The 21,847-nt window shown below is 42.8% G+C and overlaps 1 protein-coding gene across 2 annotated transcripts in view; it reads right to left on the reverse strand.

Moving 5' to 3' along the window:
- ASB15 (ankyrin repeat and SOCS box containing 15) overlaps positions 1–21,847 on the reverse strand; it is a 59,032-nt gene that overhangs the window by 25,366 nt on the left and 11,819 nt on the right. For both annotated transcript variants that reach the window (XM_073619778.1, XM_073619776.1), the window contains exon 3: positions 20,100–20,198. In XM_073619778.1, coding sequence (XP_073475879.1) covers positions 20,100–20,163 — 64 coding nt within the window. In that variant the 5' untranslated portion in view covers positions 20,164–20,198. The remainder of the gene's footprint in view (positions 1–20,099; positions 20,199–21,847) is intronic.

Here is a 21,847-nt window from a genome sequence, read left to right on the forward strand (position 1 = left end):
ACTCATCTCAAACCCTACCCCCCCCTAAAATTTTTACAATGGGCCATCAGAGGGGGGATTAATCTGATAAGTGGGCCTTATATTTTTGTCTTTAAATACTCCTTAAAATTAAATTTATACTGATGTTGGCCAAGAATGTTTGTGTCTAATCTGCTTGCAATGTTATGTGCAAAAGTACTAATATTTTTTTTTGTGCTTTGACTCCACAGTTTCCTTCAACGCCACAGGAATGGCAGACCATGGCCTCCCATTTTGCAGACCGTTGGGACTTTCCCAACTTTGGAGGGGCTATAGGTGGGAAGCACGTCCACATCGTGCCACCACCCCATTCGGGTTCATACTATTTTAACTATAATGGGTTTCATAGTATAGTGTTAATGGCTAGGCATGTGCAATTCGTTTCGTTACGAATTCGTTTTTTAACGAATTTCGACAAATTCGTTAATTCGGGAATATCAGAATTAACGAAAACCCATTTAACTAATTTTTTCCGAATATTCGTAAATTCGATAAAATTGGACATTCGTAAATTCGGGCATTCGAACATTCGTAATTTACATTCGTACATTCGTACATTCGAACATTCGTACATTCGCAATTTACATTCGTACATTCGTACATTCGTGCATTCGTACATTAGTAAATTAGTGAATTCATAAATTTGTAAATTCGAAAATTCGGAAATCTGAAATAATAGTTAACTAATAATAACTTAACTATTAGTAATTACTAGTAACTTTGGATTTATAGGTATTGTAATTTCCTTTTAAATTTGGCTGTTAGTGAACGTAACACATACAAATTTATCCGAAGTTATGAATGATCCGAAAAAACGGAATGGAACGTAATGAATTAATAATAATAAATAACAATAATAATAATAACAACGTTTTATTATTATTATTTATTATTAATTTGTTCCGTTCCATTTGTTTAAATGCAGCCTTCATTTTGGATAATTCGTAACTTCGGATAAATTTGTATTTGTTACGTTCACTGACAGTCAAGTTTGAAAGGAAATTACAATACCTATAATTTAATAGTTAGTTACTATTTCAGATTTTTGAATTTTCGGGGTTTTTGGTTTTTCAAACTTCGAATTTACAAATTTCCGAATTTTCTAATTTACAAATGTACGATTTTATGAATGTACGAATTTACGAATGTACAAATGTACAAATGTACAAATGTAAAAATGTACGAATGAACGAATGTTCGAATTACGAATGTTCGAATTACGAATGTTCGAATTACGAATGTTCGAATTACGAATGTACGAATGAACGCATTTACGAATTTACGAATGAACGAATTTACGAATCGCAATCATAACGAATGACCCGAAAAACGAAAAAAATAATAAACTAATGAAACGAAAACGAAAATGAACGAATTTTTTTGGCTGTGCACATGTCTATTAATGGCAGTGGTGTCGGCACAATATGAGTTCCTTTATGTGGACGTGGGGAAGAATGGCCGGATGTCGGACGGAGGAGTCTTTGCCCAGACAGAGTTTTACCAACGGCTCCAGAGCGGTGGCCTGGGATTGCCACCTGATGCGGACAACGTTGATGGACTCCCGTTTGTCTTCCTTGCTGATGAAGCGTTCGGTCTGGGCGAGCACCTGATGAGGCCATTCCCCCATAGGACCCTCACCCCGGAGAGGAAGGTTTTTAACTACTGGCTGGCCAGAGCCAGAAGAGTCGTGGAGAATGCCTTCGGGATAACAGCCGGTTCTGCCTGTTTCTGACAACCATACACATGGCGAAGTATAAACTCAACCACATAATCTTATGCTGCTGCATTTTGCACAACTTTTTATGTAAAAATTCACACAATTATATAGCCTCAGTTTGGCCTGAGGTGGGACTTATTACTTCCAATCCTCGAACGGGCCTGGATACTGGCCATCCTGGCTTGGCACCCCAAAGCGCTCGTGAAGTTTGGGAGAAATATGTTAATTATTTTACGGGTAGGGGGGCCATTGCAATGCCAGACAATGTCTAAACATTTTTTAACAAATAAAAAAAATAGATCTGATAAAATCTTGCATTTTCTTTATTGCTTGTGTTTCTTTTTTGGCTGTCTCCGAGGTTCTCCTAGTGCACTTGTAGTGCCAAGTGGATTTTCCCTTATAGTAAATAAGCCCCATTGTTACTGTAAACACAAAATTACTTACAAAACTGGTATTGAGCATTGAAAGAAGAAGCCGCACATTGTTGATTATCCAAAAAATTTTACTCTGTGCACATTCACATGTGCGTTCCAAATTTTTGTGTAAATTTTTTTTTTTTGTTTTTCGCAATTTTTTTTTCTAGAAACAGGCATGCTTTAAAACACAACATACACAACTCTTGAACCTACAAAGTTCAACGTATCAAAACTGAAAGCAATATCGGACATTATATTGTCAAAAATGTCTTGATATTGCCTTCATCAGATAGGGTTATGTCACCCCTGTAAAAGCCAAATTTTGAAGATGCACACAAAATGTGAGTACAAATGGGTATTTCCCTCCTGATCCCATGCCTAATGTCAACATGTGCTATCTCCCATCATGGAGGATCAATGGACGTGTTTTGGGGGTGCAACCCCTTTCTCTCACCTACTAGAGTTACAAGGAAGGGGTTGCACCCACAAAACGCGTACATTGAGATCCCCTGATGGCAGATAGCACATGTTGACACACCGTGTGCATCTTCAAAATTTGGCTTTTAAAATGTATAAAAACAAAATAGGTTTAAGTCCAACAAATGGGAAAATGTATTGGATTTGCAAAACAATTATATTCTCCCCAACACATCGATCATGTTCTTCATTTGTTGTTCCATAACATTCAGTTTCTTCCTTATAATGCCTATTTCCCCATTCCACATCATGATGTCGTGGATGAGCCTTTGGGCGCTGTCACTGGTGAAAGGTTCAGCTTGTGGTTCAACAACTAGCACATCACCTAAAAATTGTTTAACCACTTGACATCCGCGCTATGGCCGAATGACGGCCACAACGCGGACCTGAATTCCCAGGAGGCCATCATATGACAGCCTCCCCTGTGCATGTGCCCTGCAGGGTGCGCGCCAAGCACGCTGTAATCACCAAGTCACTAAGACTCGGGTGATCACCGATCTGAGTACGGGGCTGGTCCCGGCCCCTTACCATGTGATCAGCTGTCAGCCAATGACAGCTGATCACATGATGTAAAAAAAAGATCGGTAATCGTTTTTTTTTTCTACACCCGCTGATAGCATGAGTAGAAAAAAAAGCCGATCACCGGCTCAGATGCGAGGGTCAAACGTCCCGAAGTGGAAGAGGCACATCTGCCTCATCTGTGCCACCTAACACTGCCCGCAGTGCCACCTAACAGTGCACACAGTACCACCTATCAACGCCCACAAGTGCCATCTATCAATGCCCACAAGTGCCAGCTATCAATGCCCACCAGTGGTGCCAATCAGTGCCACCTAGCAGTGCTGCCTATCAGTGTAACTGATCAGTGCCCATCAATGCCACCCATCAGTGCCGCCTATCAGTGCCCATCAGTGCCGCCTCATCAGCGTACATCAATGAAGGAGAAAAATTACCTGTTTTAAATTTTTTATAACAAAATATAAAAAAAAATATATTTTTTTAAATTCAGTCTTTTTACATTTTTTTAACAAAAAATAAAAACCGCAGGGGTGATCAAATACCACCAAAAGAAAGCTCTATTTGTGGGGAAAAAATGATAAAAATGTAATTTGGGTACAGTGTTGTATGACTGCGCAATTGTAATTCAAAGTGCGTGAGCGCTGAAAGCTGAAAATTGGTCTGGATGGGGGGGGTTTAAGTGCCCAGTAAGCAAGTGGTTAAAAAACATGTATTATAAATATGCAGGCATACATATATTACCTGAAGCTGGGGTGTCAGACACTCACCTGTTTGGGTGTCAATCTCGCCCACTTCCTCCACCACTCCTTCCTCAAGATCCTCGGGGGGGTCTAGGGCTGATTTCCCCTTCTTGTTGATGTGGGGGTCCCTGTTGTCCTCTGATGAGTGGTGTCCCCTGAGACTTTTCTCCCCTATCAGAATGAAACAAAAGGTATACTTAGCACACAGATATTTCAGTCCAGAAATATGAATATGAAATATTGCCGGGAAGTGGGGTACAATTGTCTGTTTTGGGCAGAATTCCAAGCTGAAGACATGTGTGGGACACCTTAAAAAGTTTGTTCTTGTGTCCCACACTAGTGTTCCTGAGTCCAGATGTGTAAACAGCTGCTGAGTGTCCTCTCCTTACACGGAATCAAGCTTGCATTTCATTCTAGTTACAAACACATCTAGACAGCAATGTACAAAACTTAATTTTAGACAAATAGGCATGACCAAATGTATTTAACCTGTATCTGCCAAAAACATTGTATTTAATGAGCGAACAATGTTTCCTACGAATGATTACTGTGCCCACGAACATGAAAACAGCCATTTTAAACTGTACAACAGTAGAGAAAAGCACATGGCGCAGCATGCAAGTAAATAATAGTGATATGAACACACGACAAGTACTTACTTTTTTGAAGCACTTTCTTTATTCTTCTGTACTGATCCTGCTCCCTCAGTTTAAGGTCTGTCCAGCGTTTCCTTAATTGGTCCTTGAAGCGTCGTACCCCAAAACTCTGCTGCAGTCTTCACAACTTTTGTCATGATCTTGGCCTTGCGCAAATTTGGGTTGGTGTACGGTCCATGCGTTCCTCCGCAAGATGTCCACCATCTCCACCATTTCTTCAAAGGCCATATTGGAGGCCTTAAATCTCCTCCTCCGGGATCATGTTGTTTCGGGCTCCGGGCCTTCCTCCTCCTTGTTTATGGAATAATTTCCACACACCTGCTGTGTCTCCGCCATGTTGCTCCTACTGCGCACTGAAGAGAAAAGGGGCAGGGAATATTCAAGAAAAAGAACGTCAGGGGCGGGCGACATGGGCGGAGTTTCATGCATGCGCAGTGTATATCAAGCTAACACGCATGTGTCGTACGTATGATCTGTGTGTGTGTGGCGGAAGGACGAACGTAAGTGGCGAGCGTGCTAAACGGAGGTAAAATTTGAACTTGGCCCATAACAGTGGCCTATACTGCTTCAAGATTGAGGCCTATATTGGGATAAGATAATGACAGTTTAGGCTGACATTAGTGTTTTTGTCTTGTGTATTGTCTTACAGCAAAGATGAATCACTTTAAGGACCCAGAATTCATGGGCAGTTTCATAGACAGATACAGGGAGATGAGGAATTTGTGGGAGGTGAAACACAGCTTATATTATAATAAACAAGCTAGGAGGTCATCGCTGGAGACACTTCAGGAATTTGTGAAGACTCGGGTCCCCGATGCAACCATCAAGTTTGTGGAAAATAAAATTAGGATCTTGAGGAACATGTATAAGAAGGATCAGCAGCGCAAGTGTATGTACTCAGACTGTGGTACCTCAACAAACTGCGGTTTCTGGACGACCAGACTGAAGCCAGGGAATCACTTTCTACCCTTCCCTCAACCCCAGCAGAAGCTGACGAGGAACAACCTGGGCCTTCCATCCTGGAAGAAGTGGAAGTGCCCAGCTGGAGTCAGGTATAATATTTGTAGACATATTTGTTGTCCTAATATTAATGATGTTAACTAGATGTTATAATTGATAACTAATTCATCTTTTTAAACAAAGTGATTTACAAAAATGTTTGGGACAAGAATGAAAAATGCTGGGGTCAGAATGATAGTCTTTTCTATTTATTAACATTCAATTTGCAAGTCATGAGCTAAAAATTGGTGTGACTGATGAAGCAAAAACTAAAACTATGTCTCTTTTTTATACACAGGATGGGCTCAGCCAGGAGGAGGGTCTGGAAAGTGGCAGGCAGGAGGAAGCCGCGCCCAGTGACAGCTAAAAGGTGGCCGTGCCCAGTGACAGCCAGGAGGTGGTTGTGCCCAGTGACAGCCAGGAGGTGGCTGTGCCCACTGACAGCCAGGAGGTGGCTGTGCCCACTGACAGCCAGGAGGTGGCTGGCCCCAGTAGGAGCCTCACCCAATCCAAGGTGCCTCCCCTCTGCCTTCAAACAAAAGGCCCAGGAAGGGGACGATCACAGAGGAGGCAGCACTGGGCCTCATTAGGAAAGCGCGTGATGTGCTCAGAGGCCCCCCCAACGCTGACGCCTATGGCTGCTATATAGCCACAAGATTATTGAAATTGGAGGAGGGCTAATGCTTACTCTGTGAGCGAATTCTTTTTGACGGCTTTCAGAAGGGGTTGAGGGGCCAGGTGACAGAGAACATCCATATATCTGAGCTCGCCCATCCTCCTTCTCCTCCTGCCACAAGTCCGCCACCAGAGCCACAGCCTCCAATGAAGGCTGCAGGGAAGGCTGCAGGGAAGAGAAGAAACTGATGGCCTGGCTTCAGTCTGGTCTGACAGAAGACACAGGGTTGTGTAGTACCACAGCCTGGGGACATACAGTGTCTCACAAAAGTGAGTACAGCCCTTACATTTTTGTAAATAATTTATTATATCTTTTCATGTGACAACACTGAAGAAATTACACTCTGCTACAATGTAAAGTAGTGAGTTTACCGCTTGTATAGCAGTGTAAATTTGCTGTGCCCACAAAATAACTCAACACACAGCCATTAATGTCTGAACCGTTGGCAACAAAAGTGAGTACACCCCTATGTGAAAATGTCCAAATTGAGCCCAATTATCCATTTTCCCTCCCGGTGTCATGTGACTTGTTAGTGTTACAAATTATTAGGTGTAAATGGGGGGCAGGTGTGTTAAATTTGGTGTTATTACTCTCACTCATACTGGTCACTGGAAGTTCAACATGGCACCTCATGGCAAAGAACTCTCTGAGGATCTAAAAAAAGAATTGTTGTTCTACATAAAGATGGTCTAGGCTATAAGAAGATTGCCAAGACCCTGAAACTGAGCTGCAGCACGGTGGCCAAGACCATACAGCTGTTTAACAGGACAGGTTCCACTCGGAACAAGCCTCGCCATGCTCAACCAAAGAAGCTGAGTGCACATGCTCAGTGTCATATCCAGAGGTTGTCTTTGAGAAATAGATGTATGAGTGCTGCCAGCATTTCTGCAGAGGTTGAAGGGGTGGGGGGTCAGCCTGTCAGTGCTCAGACCATACGCCACACACTGCATCAAACTGGTCTGTATGGCTGTCGTCCCAGAAGGAAGCCTCTTCTAAAGATAATGCACAAGAAAGAAACAGTTTGAAGACAAGCCGACTAAGGACATGGATTACTGAAACCATGTCCTGTGGTCTGATGAGACCAAGATAAACGTATTTGGTTCAGATGGTGTCAAGCGTGTGTGGCGGCAACCAGGTGAGTAGTACATAGATAAGTGTGCCTACAGTCAAGCATGGTGGTGGGAGTATCATGGTCTGGGGCTGCATAAGTGCTGCCAGCACTGGGGAGCTACAGTTCATTGAGGGAACCATGAATGACAACATGTACTGTGACATACTGAAGCAGAACATGATCCCCTCCCTTTGGAGACTGGATCGTACGGCAGAATTCCAAGATGATAACGACCCCAAACACAACTCCAAGATGACCACTACCTTGCTAAAGAAGCTGAGGGTAAAGGTGATGGACTGGCCAAGCATGTCTCCAGACCTAATCCCTATTGAGCATCTGTGGGGCAACCTCAAACAGAAAGTGGAGGAGCGCAAGGTCTCTAACATCCACCAGCTCCGTGATGCCGTCATGGAGGAGTGGAAGAGGACTCCAGTGGCAACCTGTGAAGCTCTGGTGAACTCCATGCCCAAGAGGGTAAGGCAGTGCTGGAAAATAATGGTGACCACACAAAATATTGACACTTTGGGCCCAATTTGGACTTTTTCACTTAGGGATGTTGCCAGTGGTTTAGACATTAATGGCTGTGTGTTGAGTTATTTTGAGGGCACAGTAAATATACACTGTTATACAAGCTGTACACTCACTACTTTACATTGTAACAAAGTGTCATTTCTTCAGTGTTGTCACATGAAAAGATATAATAAAATATTTACAAAAATGTGAGGGGTGTACTCACTTTTGTGAGATACTGTATATGTCATCTGCTGCTGGTCCTGATCTCTGGGAGTCCTGGACCAGATTGGGCTCAAAATTATATGAACTCCTCAAGATAACATTTTTTTTTTCAACAGACTTGATGTGTGCCATGGGGCCAACAGGCTTTGCAAATTCCAAAAATGTATCCAGCCTTGCCTTTCTCTTTATTTTGTTAACCAGAATAAATGGATATTTTATTTTGAGAAAAAACTTGCCTATATGTGTTTTTCTAAAAGTAGGACAGATTGTTTGTGAGTATGCAGGTACATTTCAAAAAGACAATGTCAAATTACCAAGGGACACCAACCAGCCTCCTTGAGGTTACAAAATACAAGATAATAATGTTATTGTGGTAACTTGACACACCATAAAAAATTAAAATATGGAGATCAATAGAAAATAATTTTGCAAGAATCAAAAAAAAAAAAAAAAAAAGGATATCTTGATGAAAAAAAAAAAAAAAAAAAAGATGACTCTAAAAAATAATTCTCAACATTATTCTGGAGATCTGGCTTTTAAATAATAAACGATTATTCAAGAGATCACGAAAAGCGAAAAAAAAACGAAAAACGAAAAAAACAGAATTGTGAGAACTGTGTGAATATCAGCAGCAAAACAAGTTCATTCTTCGAGCATTATAAAGCACAAAAGAATGCGCTGCATTAAACGACCACAGAATTTGCAGCATGAGGAATGTGCTATCTCCATTCCGAACGCTAGTTTTACCAGACTGACCGCTTCCGTCTCGTACTTGCTTCTGAGCATGCGTCGTTTTTGGTACGTCGGAAACAGCTTACAGACGAGCGGGTTTCCCGATAGTAATTAGTTTTGTCGGTAAAATTTAAAACATGTTCACTATCTAAGTCCGTCAGAATTTTCGACAGAAAAAGTCCAATGGAGCGTACACGCGATCGGAATATACGATGAAAAGCTCCCATCGGACTTTTTCTGATGGACATTCCGCTCATGTGTACGCGGCATTAGAAATCTCACATAGGTTTTTGACTTGCCACACTTGTGAAATTCCCTTAGCGATTTTACCTGGTTGCAACCATGGGTTGCAGGAAAGGAATTTGCTCGATTCCCCCATCAACACAGACAGTGTTGATTTGGGAATCCCTCTTGCCGGGCCATTGTCTGCTCCCAGTGGGGGGGTGGGGACAGGTGGGGGAAGCCATCTTCACCACAGAGAAGACAGTGATAATTGCTAGCGGCTGCTATATTTGCAAGAGAATCCGGCAGGCTGGTCTGGTTGTACCCAAATTGATCAATTGATCAACTTGGTACATTTGGTCTGCCCATTGACGGTTCGAAGCTTAGCCAGTTCTTGCTGAACCAGCTGGGATTCAAACCATGTATAGCAGGCCCTAATCAGCGAATTAGTACAGCACCTGGATTCAAACGCCGTCTGGGGAGTGGACCGGTGCTACTTATTGTTTAAGGCACCCAGATACAGTACAGTACAAAAGCAATTCCCCCTGACGCACATGCATTTCAGCGTACCACTATGCACAACAATGTACTAAATGATGTTTGTCTGTTTTTTGGTTCGTTTTGGTATGTTAGCAGACCTTTCAAATGAAAGGGTTGCCTTCATGCCATGCACATTAATGTGCAACATAACACAACACAAAGCACGTTAGCATGCATACAAACACACTGCAGTGGTCTGCCTAGGTGTGCATGGGCCCTTAGAGTTGCAACAGAGTTAATAAGAATTATAACTCTACAGTACTTTGCAATGCTGTATTTGTTTACACTTTTTATCTAATGACAATCTCAGCTTATTGTGACTTTTTTAGTGAGAACCTTATTACTTTTAGCTAAAGTGAAATTCCAACCATGCCTGTTATGTTTTAAATAGCATGAGGAGAGGTTGAAACCTTTGTATCACTGTTGACAGATTTACCTTAACTACCTGTTTATTTACCAGCAAAAGGAAGTGAGGATAAATTTGTTCACCTTGAAAACTGATAGGATTTTTTTTTTTTTAGTAGAGCAGGGTAGGGTTAGAACCTCTGCCAAGTTTTTATTATTTTCTGTGTCCTCACCTATGACATCTAAGCTCTGTTCCTGCCCTGGTGACAGGTGGGTAAGTGGTCAACCTGATATTGATATTTTACTTCTTGTCATTTAGAAAGTTCCTCATCTTCTCCCTTTCATGGTTACCTGTCTGCCAGCGACTCTTTTTAGCTGCAAGTATACCACCTTAAGAACAGTCGTGATCCATCTTCCTTTCTACCAGTGCACTTTTTTGTATTTACGCCTACTCACTGGACTGAACATGATAGTGAAATTTACATGCCAAGCGTTAATCCTACGGCTCAGGTTCTGTAACTGACCTCTGGCACTTATGTTCTGGCTGATCCCACTATAAGATAGACCGAAAATAGAGTTTATCCTTCACAAATTATTTCCTAAACATGATCCATCATTCAATTCCACAGACAAAGATGATGGAACTTATGTATTTTTATTTGAATCTGTTAAACTACACATACATTTTCTTGGATTCCTGGTTTGTGTGTGTTTTTCAAACATATTAGAGTCATGATTCAAGATTTAGAAACGGGTTGAGGCACTCAGGACTTTCATGGTACAACATGAACTCACAACTCTAAATTCTTATTAAAATCGTAATATTTATTACAACAATCGCATGTTAAAAGAGCTTTTCACATACTGTATATTATTGTCAAATGATAGACAACAAAACACAGAATATCAAAATATATATTCCCCTTAGTGGATTGGATATTTAAGATATAGTATCCTCCCAATCATAGGAGATCTATATTAACAATAATCCAGTCTTTCACTCAACATGTTTCGCGTGTAACCCGCTTCTTCAGGAGTTTTGGTAGGAGGAATATTGATCTGTAGAAATATAGACACACTGATAATATATATATAAATATGTATAGGATATAGACAATCATAGATGTATAAACATGCATGTGCATCTGCAGAAAGAAAAATGCAGTGCAGGATGCCATCAAACAATAGCACAGACATAAAACATCATGCCCATTGCATGAGTCAGTGAGTATAGCCCCCCTCTTTACAGTCCAACTTTGTTTTGTCTTATGCAATGGGCACAATGTTTTATGTCTTGCTATGCTATTGCTTGATGGCATCCTGCACTGCATTTTTCTTTCTGTAGACGCACATGCGTGTTTATACATCTATGATTGTCTTTATCTCATATTTTTATATATATTATCTCTGTGTCTATTTTTGCACAGATCAATATTCCTCTTACCAAAACTCCTGAAGAAGCGAGTTACCCGCAAAACAGGTTGCGTGAAAGACTGGATTATTGCTGATCTAGATCTCCTATGATTGGTAGGATACTATATCTTAAATATCCAATCCTCTAAGGCCACGTACGCATGGGCAGACTTTTTGACCGGACTCGTCCGACAGACTTTCCAGCGGACTTTCAACGGACTTCCGCCGAACTTTTTAACGAGCGAACTTGTCTACACACGATCACACCAAAGTCCAACGGATTCATACGTGATGATGTACAACGGACTAAAATAAGGCAGTTGATAGCCAGTAGCCAATAGCTGCCCTAGCGTCGGTTTTTGTCCATCGGACTAGCATACAGACGAACGGATTTCTGGGTCCGGCAGAGTTACGACGGAATATATATTTTAATATTCTGTGTTTTTTTGTCTAGCATTTGACAATAATATACAGTATGTGAAATGATCTTTGAACATTTGATTTTTGTAATAAATATTACAATTTTAACAAGAATTTAGAGTTGTGAGTTCATGCTGTACCATGAAAGTCCTGAGTGCCTCAACCCGTTTCTAAATCTTGAATCTTGATCTATAGGATGTAGGTACAGTTATTAATTCCTATCTGTATAGCACACATTGCTATATTAGAGTCATGGTTTGAATCTGTTTGAAACTGTCAACAGTTTGAAACTGCATTAGAGTCATGGTGGAATAATGCTGACTAATTGTACAAGCAATCAAATATTCATGTACTCCAAGCTAGGCCAGAGATAAAATGTCAAAATCAAAAATGATAATGCGCCAACCAAGAGGCAAAGCAGCCGAACACAACAATCAGACAAAATTGTAAAAAAATATATAAAAATAAGTGTGGCGCTAAAAAAGATGTCCTTTATTGGGCAGAGCCAAACAGAATGGTATCTGGAGGGCAGTGTGCACAACAAAGAATATTGATGAAAATAGGTCCTATAGGACTGTTATTGTCTTCACCAAAAACAAAACAAATGATAAGAACCGCAAGATATACAAATAATATATATAAGTGAAGCGTATATAAACTAAACTGGGTTTGTTATGCCTGTCTTGCCACCATTTGAATTTTAGCGCTATTTTTTATTGTCCTCTTTTGAAGAGCCATAGTGTTTTATTATTCGTTTTAATAAAGCTGGTTCTTAGTTGATTCACACTATGGGGAAGCCTTTCGTTTTTTCCTTTTGAGGATTGACTTCCTGCCTATGGAGTTAGATCTACAACAAGTACTGATAACTTTGATGGGATATGTCGGTGAGATCAAAGCGATCGAGTCGGTGAGTGTTGCCATTCCTTCACCATCTGCAGCTATTGGGATCCAGGAGCTACCCCCCCTGCTTCTATACAAGTCTGTTTGACTCCCAAGTCGCTGACTGGGAGTCCACCACCTCCGGTAAGGGTACATATGCCTACACCTTTCACACAGAGGTTTATCACCAGATCTCGTGGATGCCACCTTTGGATCCATTGGTCCTCCAGCATTGATCTTGGTGGCTGTTGATTGTTTTCCCACCACATTATTTGGATCTTGGGTCACCCACAGAAGTCCCGGATGTTTTTTCATATACACGTTTGATTTGTGTGTAACACACATTTGTGACGCACTAAACTAATTTTTATATTTTTTTATATTTTTTTTGTTTTTTTGTCACAACCACTTTTCCCTATTGTTGGGTTAGGTGGTTCTTTACACATTGATTTTGGGTCACCTATTTTATAGAAGTCCCGGATGGACCTCTCATTTACACGTTTTATTTGTGTGGAATACACATTTGTGATGTACTAAACTTTCACGTTTTCTTGGTTTTTTTGCACATTACTACTTTTCCCTATTGTTGGGTTAGGTGGTTCCTTGTATATTGGTTTATATATATATTTTTGAATATATGCACATGTATTGTTTTGTCACTTCAGGGGCTACAATAGTTTATATACGCTTCACTTATATATATTATTTGTATATCTTGCGGTTCTTATCATTTGTTTTGTTTTTGGTGAAGACAATAACAGTCCTATAGGACCTATTTTCATCAATATTCTTTGTTGTGCACACTGCCCTCCAGATACCATTCTGTTTGGCTCTGCCCAATAAAGGACATCTTTTTTAGCGCCACACTTATTTTTATACAGAGATAAAATGTGTCACTAAAAATAAAGAGTACTTCCTTGCTACCAAAACAAAAATAACATAAAATTGAAGATACCAGTAGACTTCATACTCAAACAGTATTGGGTTGCCACAAATGTACTCTTTGTACTTCAATATTAAAGGTTCTATGTTATCATTAATACAATCCTAAAAATATTACTATTTAAAATTGGTAACAGTACACTCCAACTAATAATGAAAATGAAAGCTGAACTCTGGGGAGACTTAAGACTTATTAAAGCAGATGGACATAAAAAAACAACACAAATTAATTAGTTGTGTGCTAATTAAAAAAAAATACATTTATTTTTAAATTAATTTGTGTAAATACCTAAATGTGAGTTGATTGCAGCCTCTTTGAACACTCTTGTGACCAGGGGTCATTGATGCTTAGAAGTCCAGGCCAATTTTAGCCAAATATAGCAGCATTAGCATGTGTTGACAAATACTCTATGCGTAATTTAAATACCTAAATACAGTAATTTTCATACACTTTTTGGAATATATAAGGCTTTTAAAATCATATACTGTTTTAATAAAAACCCTGCTCTGTTTTTTTATTGGACAGCCGATGTGCAAAAATGTCAAAAATATATATTTCACAAACTGTAATATTATGTGGCAATTACACTATTAAACTGTACCCTAAATGTTTATCTGCAGGCTTAAATGATATTAAAGGCTTGTTTTGAAAAAATTAATAATAACAACATGTCATACTTACCTACTCTGTGCAGTGGTTTTGCACAGAGTAGCCCCGATCGTCCTTTCCTCGGGTCCTCTGCTGGGGCTCCAGGCCCCTCCCCCCTGCTAAGTGCCCCACAGCAAGGAGCTTGTTTACTTTCCGAGCCATTGCTCTATAGGTCAATTCACACACACAGAGGCGTGGCTCTCCCCTCATTGGCTCCCTTTGCTGTGATTGACAGCAGCAGAAGCCAATGGTGCCCGCTGCTGTCTCAGCCAATTAAGAGGGAGGAGCTTGGTTAAATATAAGAGGGGCTGGGGTGCTGCACCCAGAAGGTTTTTTACCTTAATGCATAGAGTGCATTAAGCTAAAAAAAATCTTCTGCCTTTATAACCACTTTATTTTGTCAATGCACACTCCAACCTGTAGGTTTTACTATGTTTTATCTGACATATTGATCACATAAAAAAAAGCATGCACCCATGCAAGGAACGCCAGACCAAAATCTGGTGCAGCTCTGCATAGAAACCAATAAGCTTTCAGGTTTTTCTTTTTGTCAAAGCTTAACTGAACAAGCTGCAGTTAGAAGCTGATTGGCTGCCATGCACAGCTGCACCAGATTTTGCACTCTACAGTTTTAGTAAATCAAACCCAAGGTCTCTTCTGCAATAACATGACCCTACCTGCCTGTTTGCTGTCTTCTCTGGCGGTGTAAATTGAGCTGTGCATGCGCAGTGCAGCTCACATTGCTGGGCCAGTCTCTATGTGCTAGAATGATGGTCTCCTCTGCATGTACAGGAATTATGTCATCCCATGGTGGCTAATGCCGGCGCTGGCATGCGACTGTTGGAATGGGGATGTAATCTATCTGGCTAAATAGCAGCAGAGAGAAATTAAGTTGCCAGGCTGGCTGTACTATCTTTCAGGACAGGATGATCAGATGTGCAAATCTTTTGCCAGGTAAAATAGCTCCAATGTATTCATCTCAGTAACTGTATTTTTAGAATAAATAAATGAATCTGCCCTAATAGCAGCCCCCTGAATTCCTCTGCATAGGTACACTAACATTGGCAAAAAGAGGTGGGGCAGAATTAGGAACCAGTCTATTGCTTTACCTGATTGTGAGAATGAACAGCTTAAACCCACATGCAGGAAGGAAGAGAAAGTGAGGACATCATCAATTCTGCCTCTTCCTCACTGTTCAGTCAAAGACCAAGGGAAGCTTTGGGGAATAATCACATGAACCTTCTGATTTTAACACACGTGCAATGTTTACTGACTGCATCAGAAGTTTACTGACTGATTTCACTTGTTACCTAGTATTGCTCTTTAACCCATCCTTGCCCAGCCCTGGGAGCCGTTACGTCATTAGTAGAGATGTCTTTGACAGCTCGGTCGCTATGGTGGGAGTGGGCAATGAAGGTATTCTCAGCAAAGAAAGCTCTGCTGCTCATTTATATTTAGCACCTTCTACCTAGTGTCGTTACTAGATTTAGAATTTTTGAGAGAGCAGGTCATGTTAAGCAGGCCTAGCTAAAAACTAGGCCTGTTTGTTTTGATCTGTTGGGCTGGGAGTGGCTCAGAGTAAGCTGGTGACCCACAGATAGCATCATAGTTCGGTTAACTCACTTCTGTTTCTAGAGGCTTCTAGAAAGAAGGAGGGGAATAAGGGTGGAGCTGTCTGGGGTGTTCTAAGGAGCCCTGACCAATCCCCAACCTGGATTGGCAGGGGGCAGGCCTTTTTATATACCCAGGGTCAGCCCAGCTGGGGAGGGAGTTGTCGAATGGAAGAACTGAAGATGGATTGTTAGGCTGTCGGGGCCTTTGAGGAAGCCCCCCAGTCTAGGGGGGTGACCTTGGGCCAAGGGCTCGTAGCTAAACAAGAACCCATACAACCCAAGGGGTGTCCTGAAAAGGAGCAGGAGAGGACAGTGGGGAATACTGCTGGGCAAGTCTCCAGGAGGGATCCACCAGGTGTTGGTGAGTGACACACGGCCAGGAATGCTGGGGAGGCAGGCCAGAGCAGATTTGGAGGATGCAATCTGAGATGGATGTGGAGCCAGTAAGGACATAGTTGCCAACAGTCCCGATTTTCCCGGGACAATCCCGATTTTGGGACCCTCGTCCCGATTGGAGGCTGTCCCGAATCGGGATTTTCCATAAGGAAAATCGTGAATGTTGTTTTTTTTGGTTTTTTGGAGCAGCGGGCTCCAGCAAAATGGCGGCCGGCACCGCCGCTCTATCTTCCTCTAGTGTTGAGTGGAGAGGGGAAGGGGGCTCGATCCGTGCAGCCAATGAAGCGGCTTCTTTAGCTGCACGGCCCCTCCCCTCTCCACTGAAGCGAGCAGAAGACACGGCGCCGTGTCTTGCTGAAAGTTCCCCAGCCCCGTACTGCGCAAGCGCTGTGCCTGCGCAGTACAGGGGGTCCTCCATTGCCGAGGGGAACTTTCTCAGCAGAACACCGGCCGCTCCTGCACTGAGAGGGGGCCGGGCTGCATTGATGGGGGGCTGCACTAACTGAGGGGGGCTGCACTGAGGGGGGTTGCATTAACTGAGGGGGGCTGCACTGAGGGGGGCTGCACTAACTGAGGGGGGGCTGCACTGAGGGGGGTCTGCACTAATAGAGGGGGGCTGCACTGAGGGGGGTCTGCACTAATAGAGGGGGGCTGCACTAATAGAGGGGGGCTGCACTGAGGGGGGTCTGCACTAATAGAGGGGGGCTGCACTGAGGGGGGGTCTGCACTAATAGAGGGGGGCTGCACTGAGGGGGGCTGCACTAATAGAGGGGGGGCTGCACTGAGGGGGGTCTGCACTAATAGAGGGGGGCTGCACTGAGGGGGGCTGCACTAATAGAGGGGGGCTGCACTGAGGGGGGCTGCACTGAGGGGGGTCTGCACTAATAGAGGGGGGGCTGCAATAATAGAGGGGGGGTGCACTGAGGGGGGGTCTGCACTAATAGAGGGGGGGTCTGCACTAATAGAGGGGGGGTCTGCACTGATGGAGGGGGTCTGCACTGATGGAGGGGATCTGCACTGATGGAGGGGGTCTGCACTGAGGGGGTCTATACAGACTCTGGCGGGGGCACCTGATGCAAGGACAGACTCTGGCGGGGGCACCTGATGCAAGGACAGACTCTGGCGGGGGCACCTGATGCAAGGACAGACTCTGCTGGTGGCACCTGATGCAAGGACAGACTCTGCTGGTGGCACCTAATGCAAGGACAGACTCTGGCGGGGGCACCTGATGCAAGGACAGACTCTGCTGGGGGCACCTGATGCAAAGACAGACTCTGCTGGTGGCACCTGATGCAAGGACAGACTCTGCCGGGGGCACCTGATGCAAGGACAGACTCTGCTGGTGGCAGGCGATGTGGCTAGTGACATGCTCAGGGATCCCACTGATTCGGCATTATGGTGAGTTGAATGATTTAATTTTATATTACAATGTAATAATAGAAATAATGCGCTTCAATCATCCTGACACCATAACAACCATGGTGCCGGGATGATTGAAGCGTTAACACCAGGCGTTTGGAGTATCTTTATCTGCTGATTGTTAAACTTTCTAGAATACACATATTTCTATTGTGTAGGATCTGGGGCTGCTGTCCCGTCATTTCCCTCTCCCCCTTTCCCTCTCCCCCTTTCCCTCTCCATCCCTCATTCATCTCAGACTCTAACCACACCCTCTTGAGCCACGCCCACTTTCACATAAGCCACGCCCACTTTGTATAAGCCACACCCACATTACACGTAAGCCACGCCCATTTTTCGCCTCACAGCGCTTTGCGCGTCGCACTTATGAATTTTTTGATAAACCACGCCTACAAAACTAATGCTCCGCCCCCTAATTATTGTACGGCTCCACCTACAGCCAAAAAAGTGTCCCACATATTTTTTTTTCAATGTTGGCAACTATGGTAAGGACTGTGTTGTCATGGGCGGTGAATACCGGCAGCTGCAACCAGGAGGGCTGTCAGGGTCTGAAGAGGACTGACTGGGAGTAGTAGTCCACCAAAGAGGGTAGCTAGCATCAGAACTTTCAATTGCTACACCATAGGGGCCCGCGGTCCCTGCCTGTAATAAGGCATTTTGCTAAGGCCTGGCTGAAACCAGTGTCAGGACTAACCATGTGCTAACTGAACCTGAAGAGCTGTGCTGGAGGGAGAAGGAGAGATAGTCTGCAGCAAGAGTTGTGCAGGAGGAGAGTATCTGAATGGTCCCAAGCTATGCAAATGATTTCCATGATTTCCTTAACCCCATCCAAGTTCTAATCCCTCAATAAAAATAGAAAAACAAAGCTGATGGACTTTTCATTGTCTTGGAGTGTCTGGAAGTGAATGCCGGGCTGGGCAGGGTGACAGGTGGGCCACATCACTCAGCAGCCCCTTCGGGGATACCGCTACATATACATACACTATATTGCGAAAAGTATTGGGACACCTGCCTTTACACGCACATGAACTTTAATGGTATCCCATTCTTAGTTCCGTAGGGTTCAATATTGAGTTGGCACACCCTTTGCAGCTATAACAGCTTCAACTCTTCTGGGAAGGCTGTCCACAAGGTTTAGGAGTGTGTCTATGGGAATGTTTAACCATTCTTCCAGAAGCACATTTGTGAGGTCATGTGATGTTGGATCTATCGGGTTGAGGTCGGGACTCTGTGCAGGCCAGTTAAGTTCCTCGCCTCAAACTTGCTCATCCATGTCTTTATGGACCTTGTTTTGTGCACTGGTCCAAATCATTTTGTGGGGGGAGGATTATGGTGTGGCGTTGTTTATAAGGGGTTGAGCTTGGCCCCTTAGTTCCAGTGAAGGGAGCTCTTAAGGCATCAGCATGCCAAGACATTTTGGACAATTTCATGCTCCCAACTTTGTAGGAACAGTTTGGGGATGGCCCTTTCCTGTTCCAACATGGGCTGTGCACAAAGTAAGGTCCATAGAGACATAGATGAGCGAGTTTGGGGTAGAGGAACTTGACTGGCCTGTACAGAGTCCTGACCTCAACCCGATAGAACACCTTTGGGGTGAATTAGAGCGGAGACTCCGAGCCAGGCCTTCTCGTCCAACATGAGCGCCTGATCTCACAAATGCGCTTCTGGAAGAATGGTCAAACATTCAAACATTCTCAACTCCTGTCCTGAGGACCCACTAACAGTCCAGATTTTAGGTATTAACTTGGGGAGATGCAGACTAGAATACTGCAATCACTGAGCAGCAAATGATATCACCTGTGATGTATTTCAGTTATCATGCAAACCTGGCCTGTTAGTGGGTCCTGAGGACAGGAGTTGAGAACCACTGCCATAGACACACTGCTAAACCTTGTGGACAGCCTTCCCATAAGAGTTGAAGCTGTTATAGCTACTAAGGGTGTGTCAACTCAATACTGAACCTTACAGACTAAGACTGGGGTGCCATTAAAGTTAATGTGCGTGTAAAGGCAGGCGTCTCAATACTTTTGGCAATAGAGTGTATGTGCAGCGTTTGGGTGGTAAAGCCCACCCTCTTTGCTGCTGCATGTATGTGTTATGTGGGTGGCAAGAGGTTAAGTTCATGTGTTACTGTAACAGGGCACAGCAAATTATTGGCAGTCATACTTCTAAACTACAATATGATGGCTGATTTTATGACCAAGAAATCAAATTGATAAATCTTGGCAAATTTTACCCAACAGGCTCTAAGCCCTTAAGCAAATTGTGTACAAATTGTTTAGAAGGTACATTCAGTTCTGCAGTGGTGTTGTGAGAGTGGTGTTTACAAGATATCAGTTGTTTCCAAATCAGTCTTGTTAGGGACTCCTTAGTTGAAAGGAACAAAAAATTCCAGTGATATGGTCAAGTCAAATCATTCCTGGACATTACTTTGACCAAATAATACAGTCAACATGGTTTCTTACCTAGTTTGATGAGCAGGAGCTGTGACTGTTTGTAAGGATTCCTGAATGCCAAACTGAATTTCATAATTAGTCAACTGTTCTTCCTCAGTTTCATCCATTCTTATTTTAAAAAAAATAAAAATATAAAAAAGATAAAATATTATGATGAAAAGAAAATTTTAAGTGAAACTAATGCCGCGTACACACGAGCGGACTTTACGGCAGACTTTGCCCGGCGGACTTTTCAACGGACTTTACTACGGACTTTCTGAATGAACGGACTTGCCTACACACAATCAACCAAAGTCCGTCGAATTCATACGTGATGACGTATGACTGGACTAAAATAAGGAAGTTCATAGCCAGTAGCCAATAGCTGCCCTAGCGTGGCTTTTTGTCCGTCGAACTAGCATACAGACGAGCGGACTTTTCGACCGGACTCGAGTCCGTCGGATAGATTTGAAACATGTTTCAAATCTAAGTCTGGCCAATTTTTGAGAAAACAAAGTCCGCTGGAGCCCACACACGATGGAATTGTCCGACGAAATCCCGTCCGCCGTGCAAAGTCTGCCGTAAAGTCCGCTCATGTGTACGCGGCATAATACATATTAATATGCACTGCACATGCGATGATCACTGGTATTCTAAGTATGCAGTAAAAAATCCCAAATGCAGTAATGTCTGCTTCTCATTCAAAACCTTTGTAGTCACACATTGATAAAATAATTTTGAAATAACTATTTTAAAGATGATTCATGCCGTGTGATGAATTGAAGACCAAAAGTATTTATAAAGGGGAGTGACTAGTTTACCTAGGTTAAAAGGGAAAGGGGCCGTGCCACATCCAAAAAACTTTTTAGGAAAAAAGGGGGTTCCCCTGAGTGGATTTTTCCGGCACTTGCAAAAATTATTATATAAAATGGGAAAGTACACATACATGTATGTAATAAAACAATGTTTATGTTTATTCAAAACGTTCTAGTATTAAAAGCAATGCAAACATTTGCAAACAACGAAAACATATACAATAGACATAGTACACAGCGGTTGTGATATCTATTTTGGTTGGCAGTTAACAGATAATGTTTAAATGGTGGAATTCTTTTCAAGTCCAACGCGTTTCGGGTACATTCTATTTCAATCCTTCTTCAGGGGCATAGTTGAAAAGAAAAATTCATCTGTTATGTTACCGTTGGTTTTTATGCAAAAAAGGCAGTGGTAATTACAGCCAGGGGCGAGGAATGCTTGCGAAAGAGATGGCGTTTAATTTGGTGTTCATAGATGAGGAATGCTGTTCTCTGGGTACTTCTATCTCATATGTAGCACTTCCCCAATGAGAAGGGGGAGAGAGAAGAGGAAGGGGGGGGGTTTTTGTTTGTTTTTGGTGGTGTATATAAAGGTTCACCTACCCCTGCCTCCCCCGGATGCGTACGGGCCACAGCGGTGTACTGGAGCGAAGAGGAACAGTCCTGTTCTCAGACAGTATTAATGTTTAGCCAGCCAAGCATCCCAGCATCCGGCAGGTAAGTAAGGTAAGTATTTATAACCAAGTAATGGGAAACCCTAAGCTGTACAGTTGTCAACAGAAGGGACGGGAAATATTCCAGTGGGGATGCCTGTTCAAGTGACAACTGTCTAAGAGGAGAGTTCACTCACTGTGGGGAGATTTCCTTTCGCTTCCTGTTGTGTCTCCAGGAGAGGAAGTGAAGGGAAATGTTCACACAGGGACACAGAAAAGAAAGATACACTAATGAGGCTCGGTTCGCACT

This window comes from Aquarana catesbeiana, linkage group LG03 (assembly GCF_042186555.1).
Source record: "Aquarana catesbeiana isolate 2022-GZ linkage group LG03, ASM4218655v1, whole genome shotgun sequence".
NCBI lineage: Eukaryota > Metazoa > Chordata > Amphibia > Anura > Ranidae > Aquarana > Aquarana catesbeiana.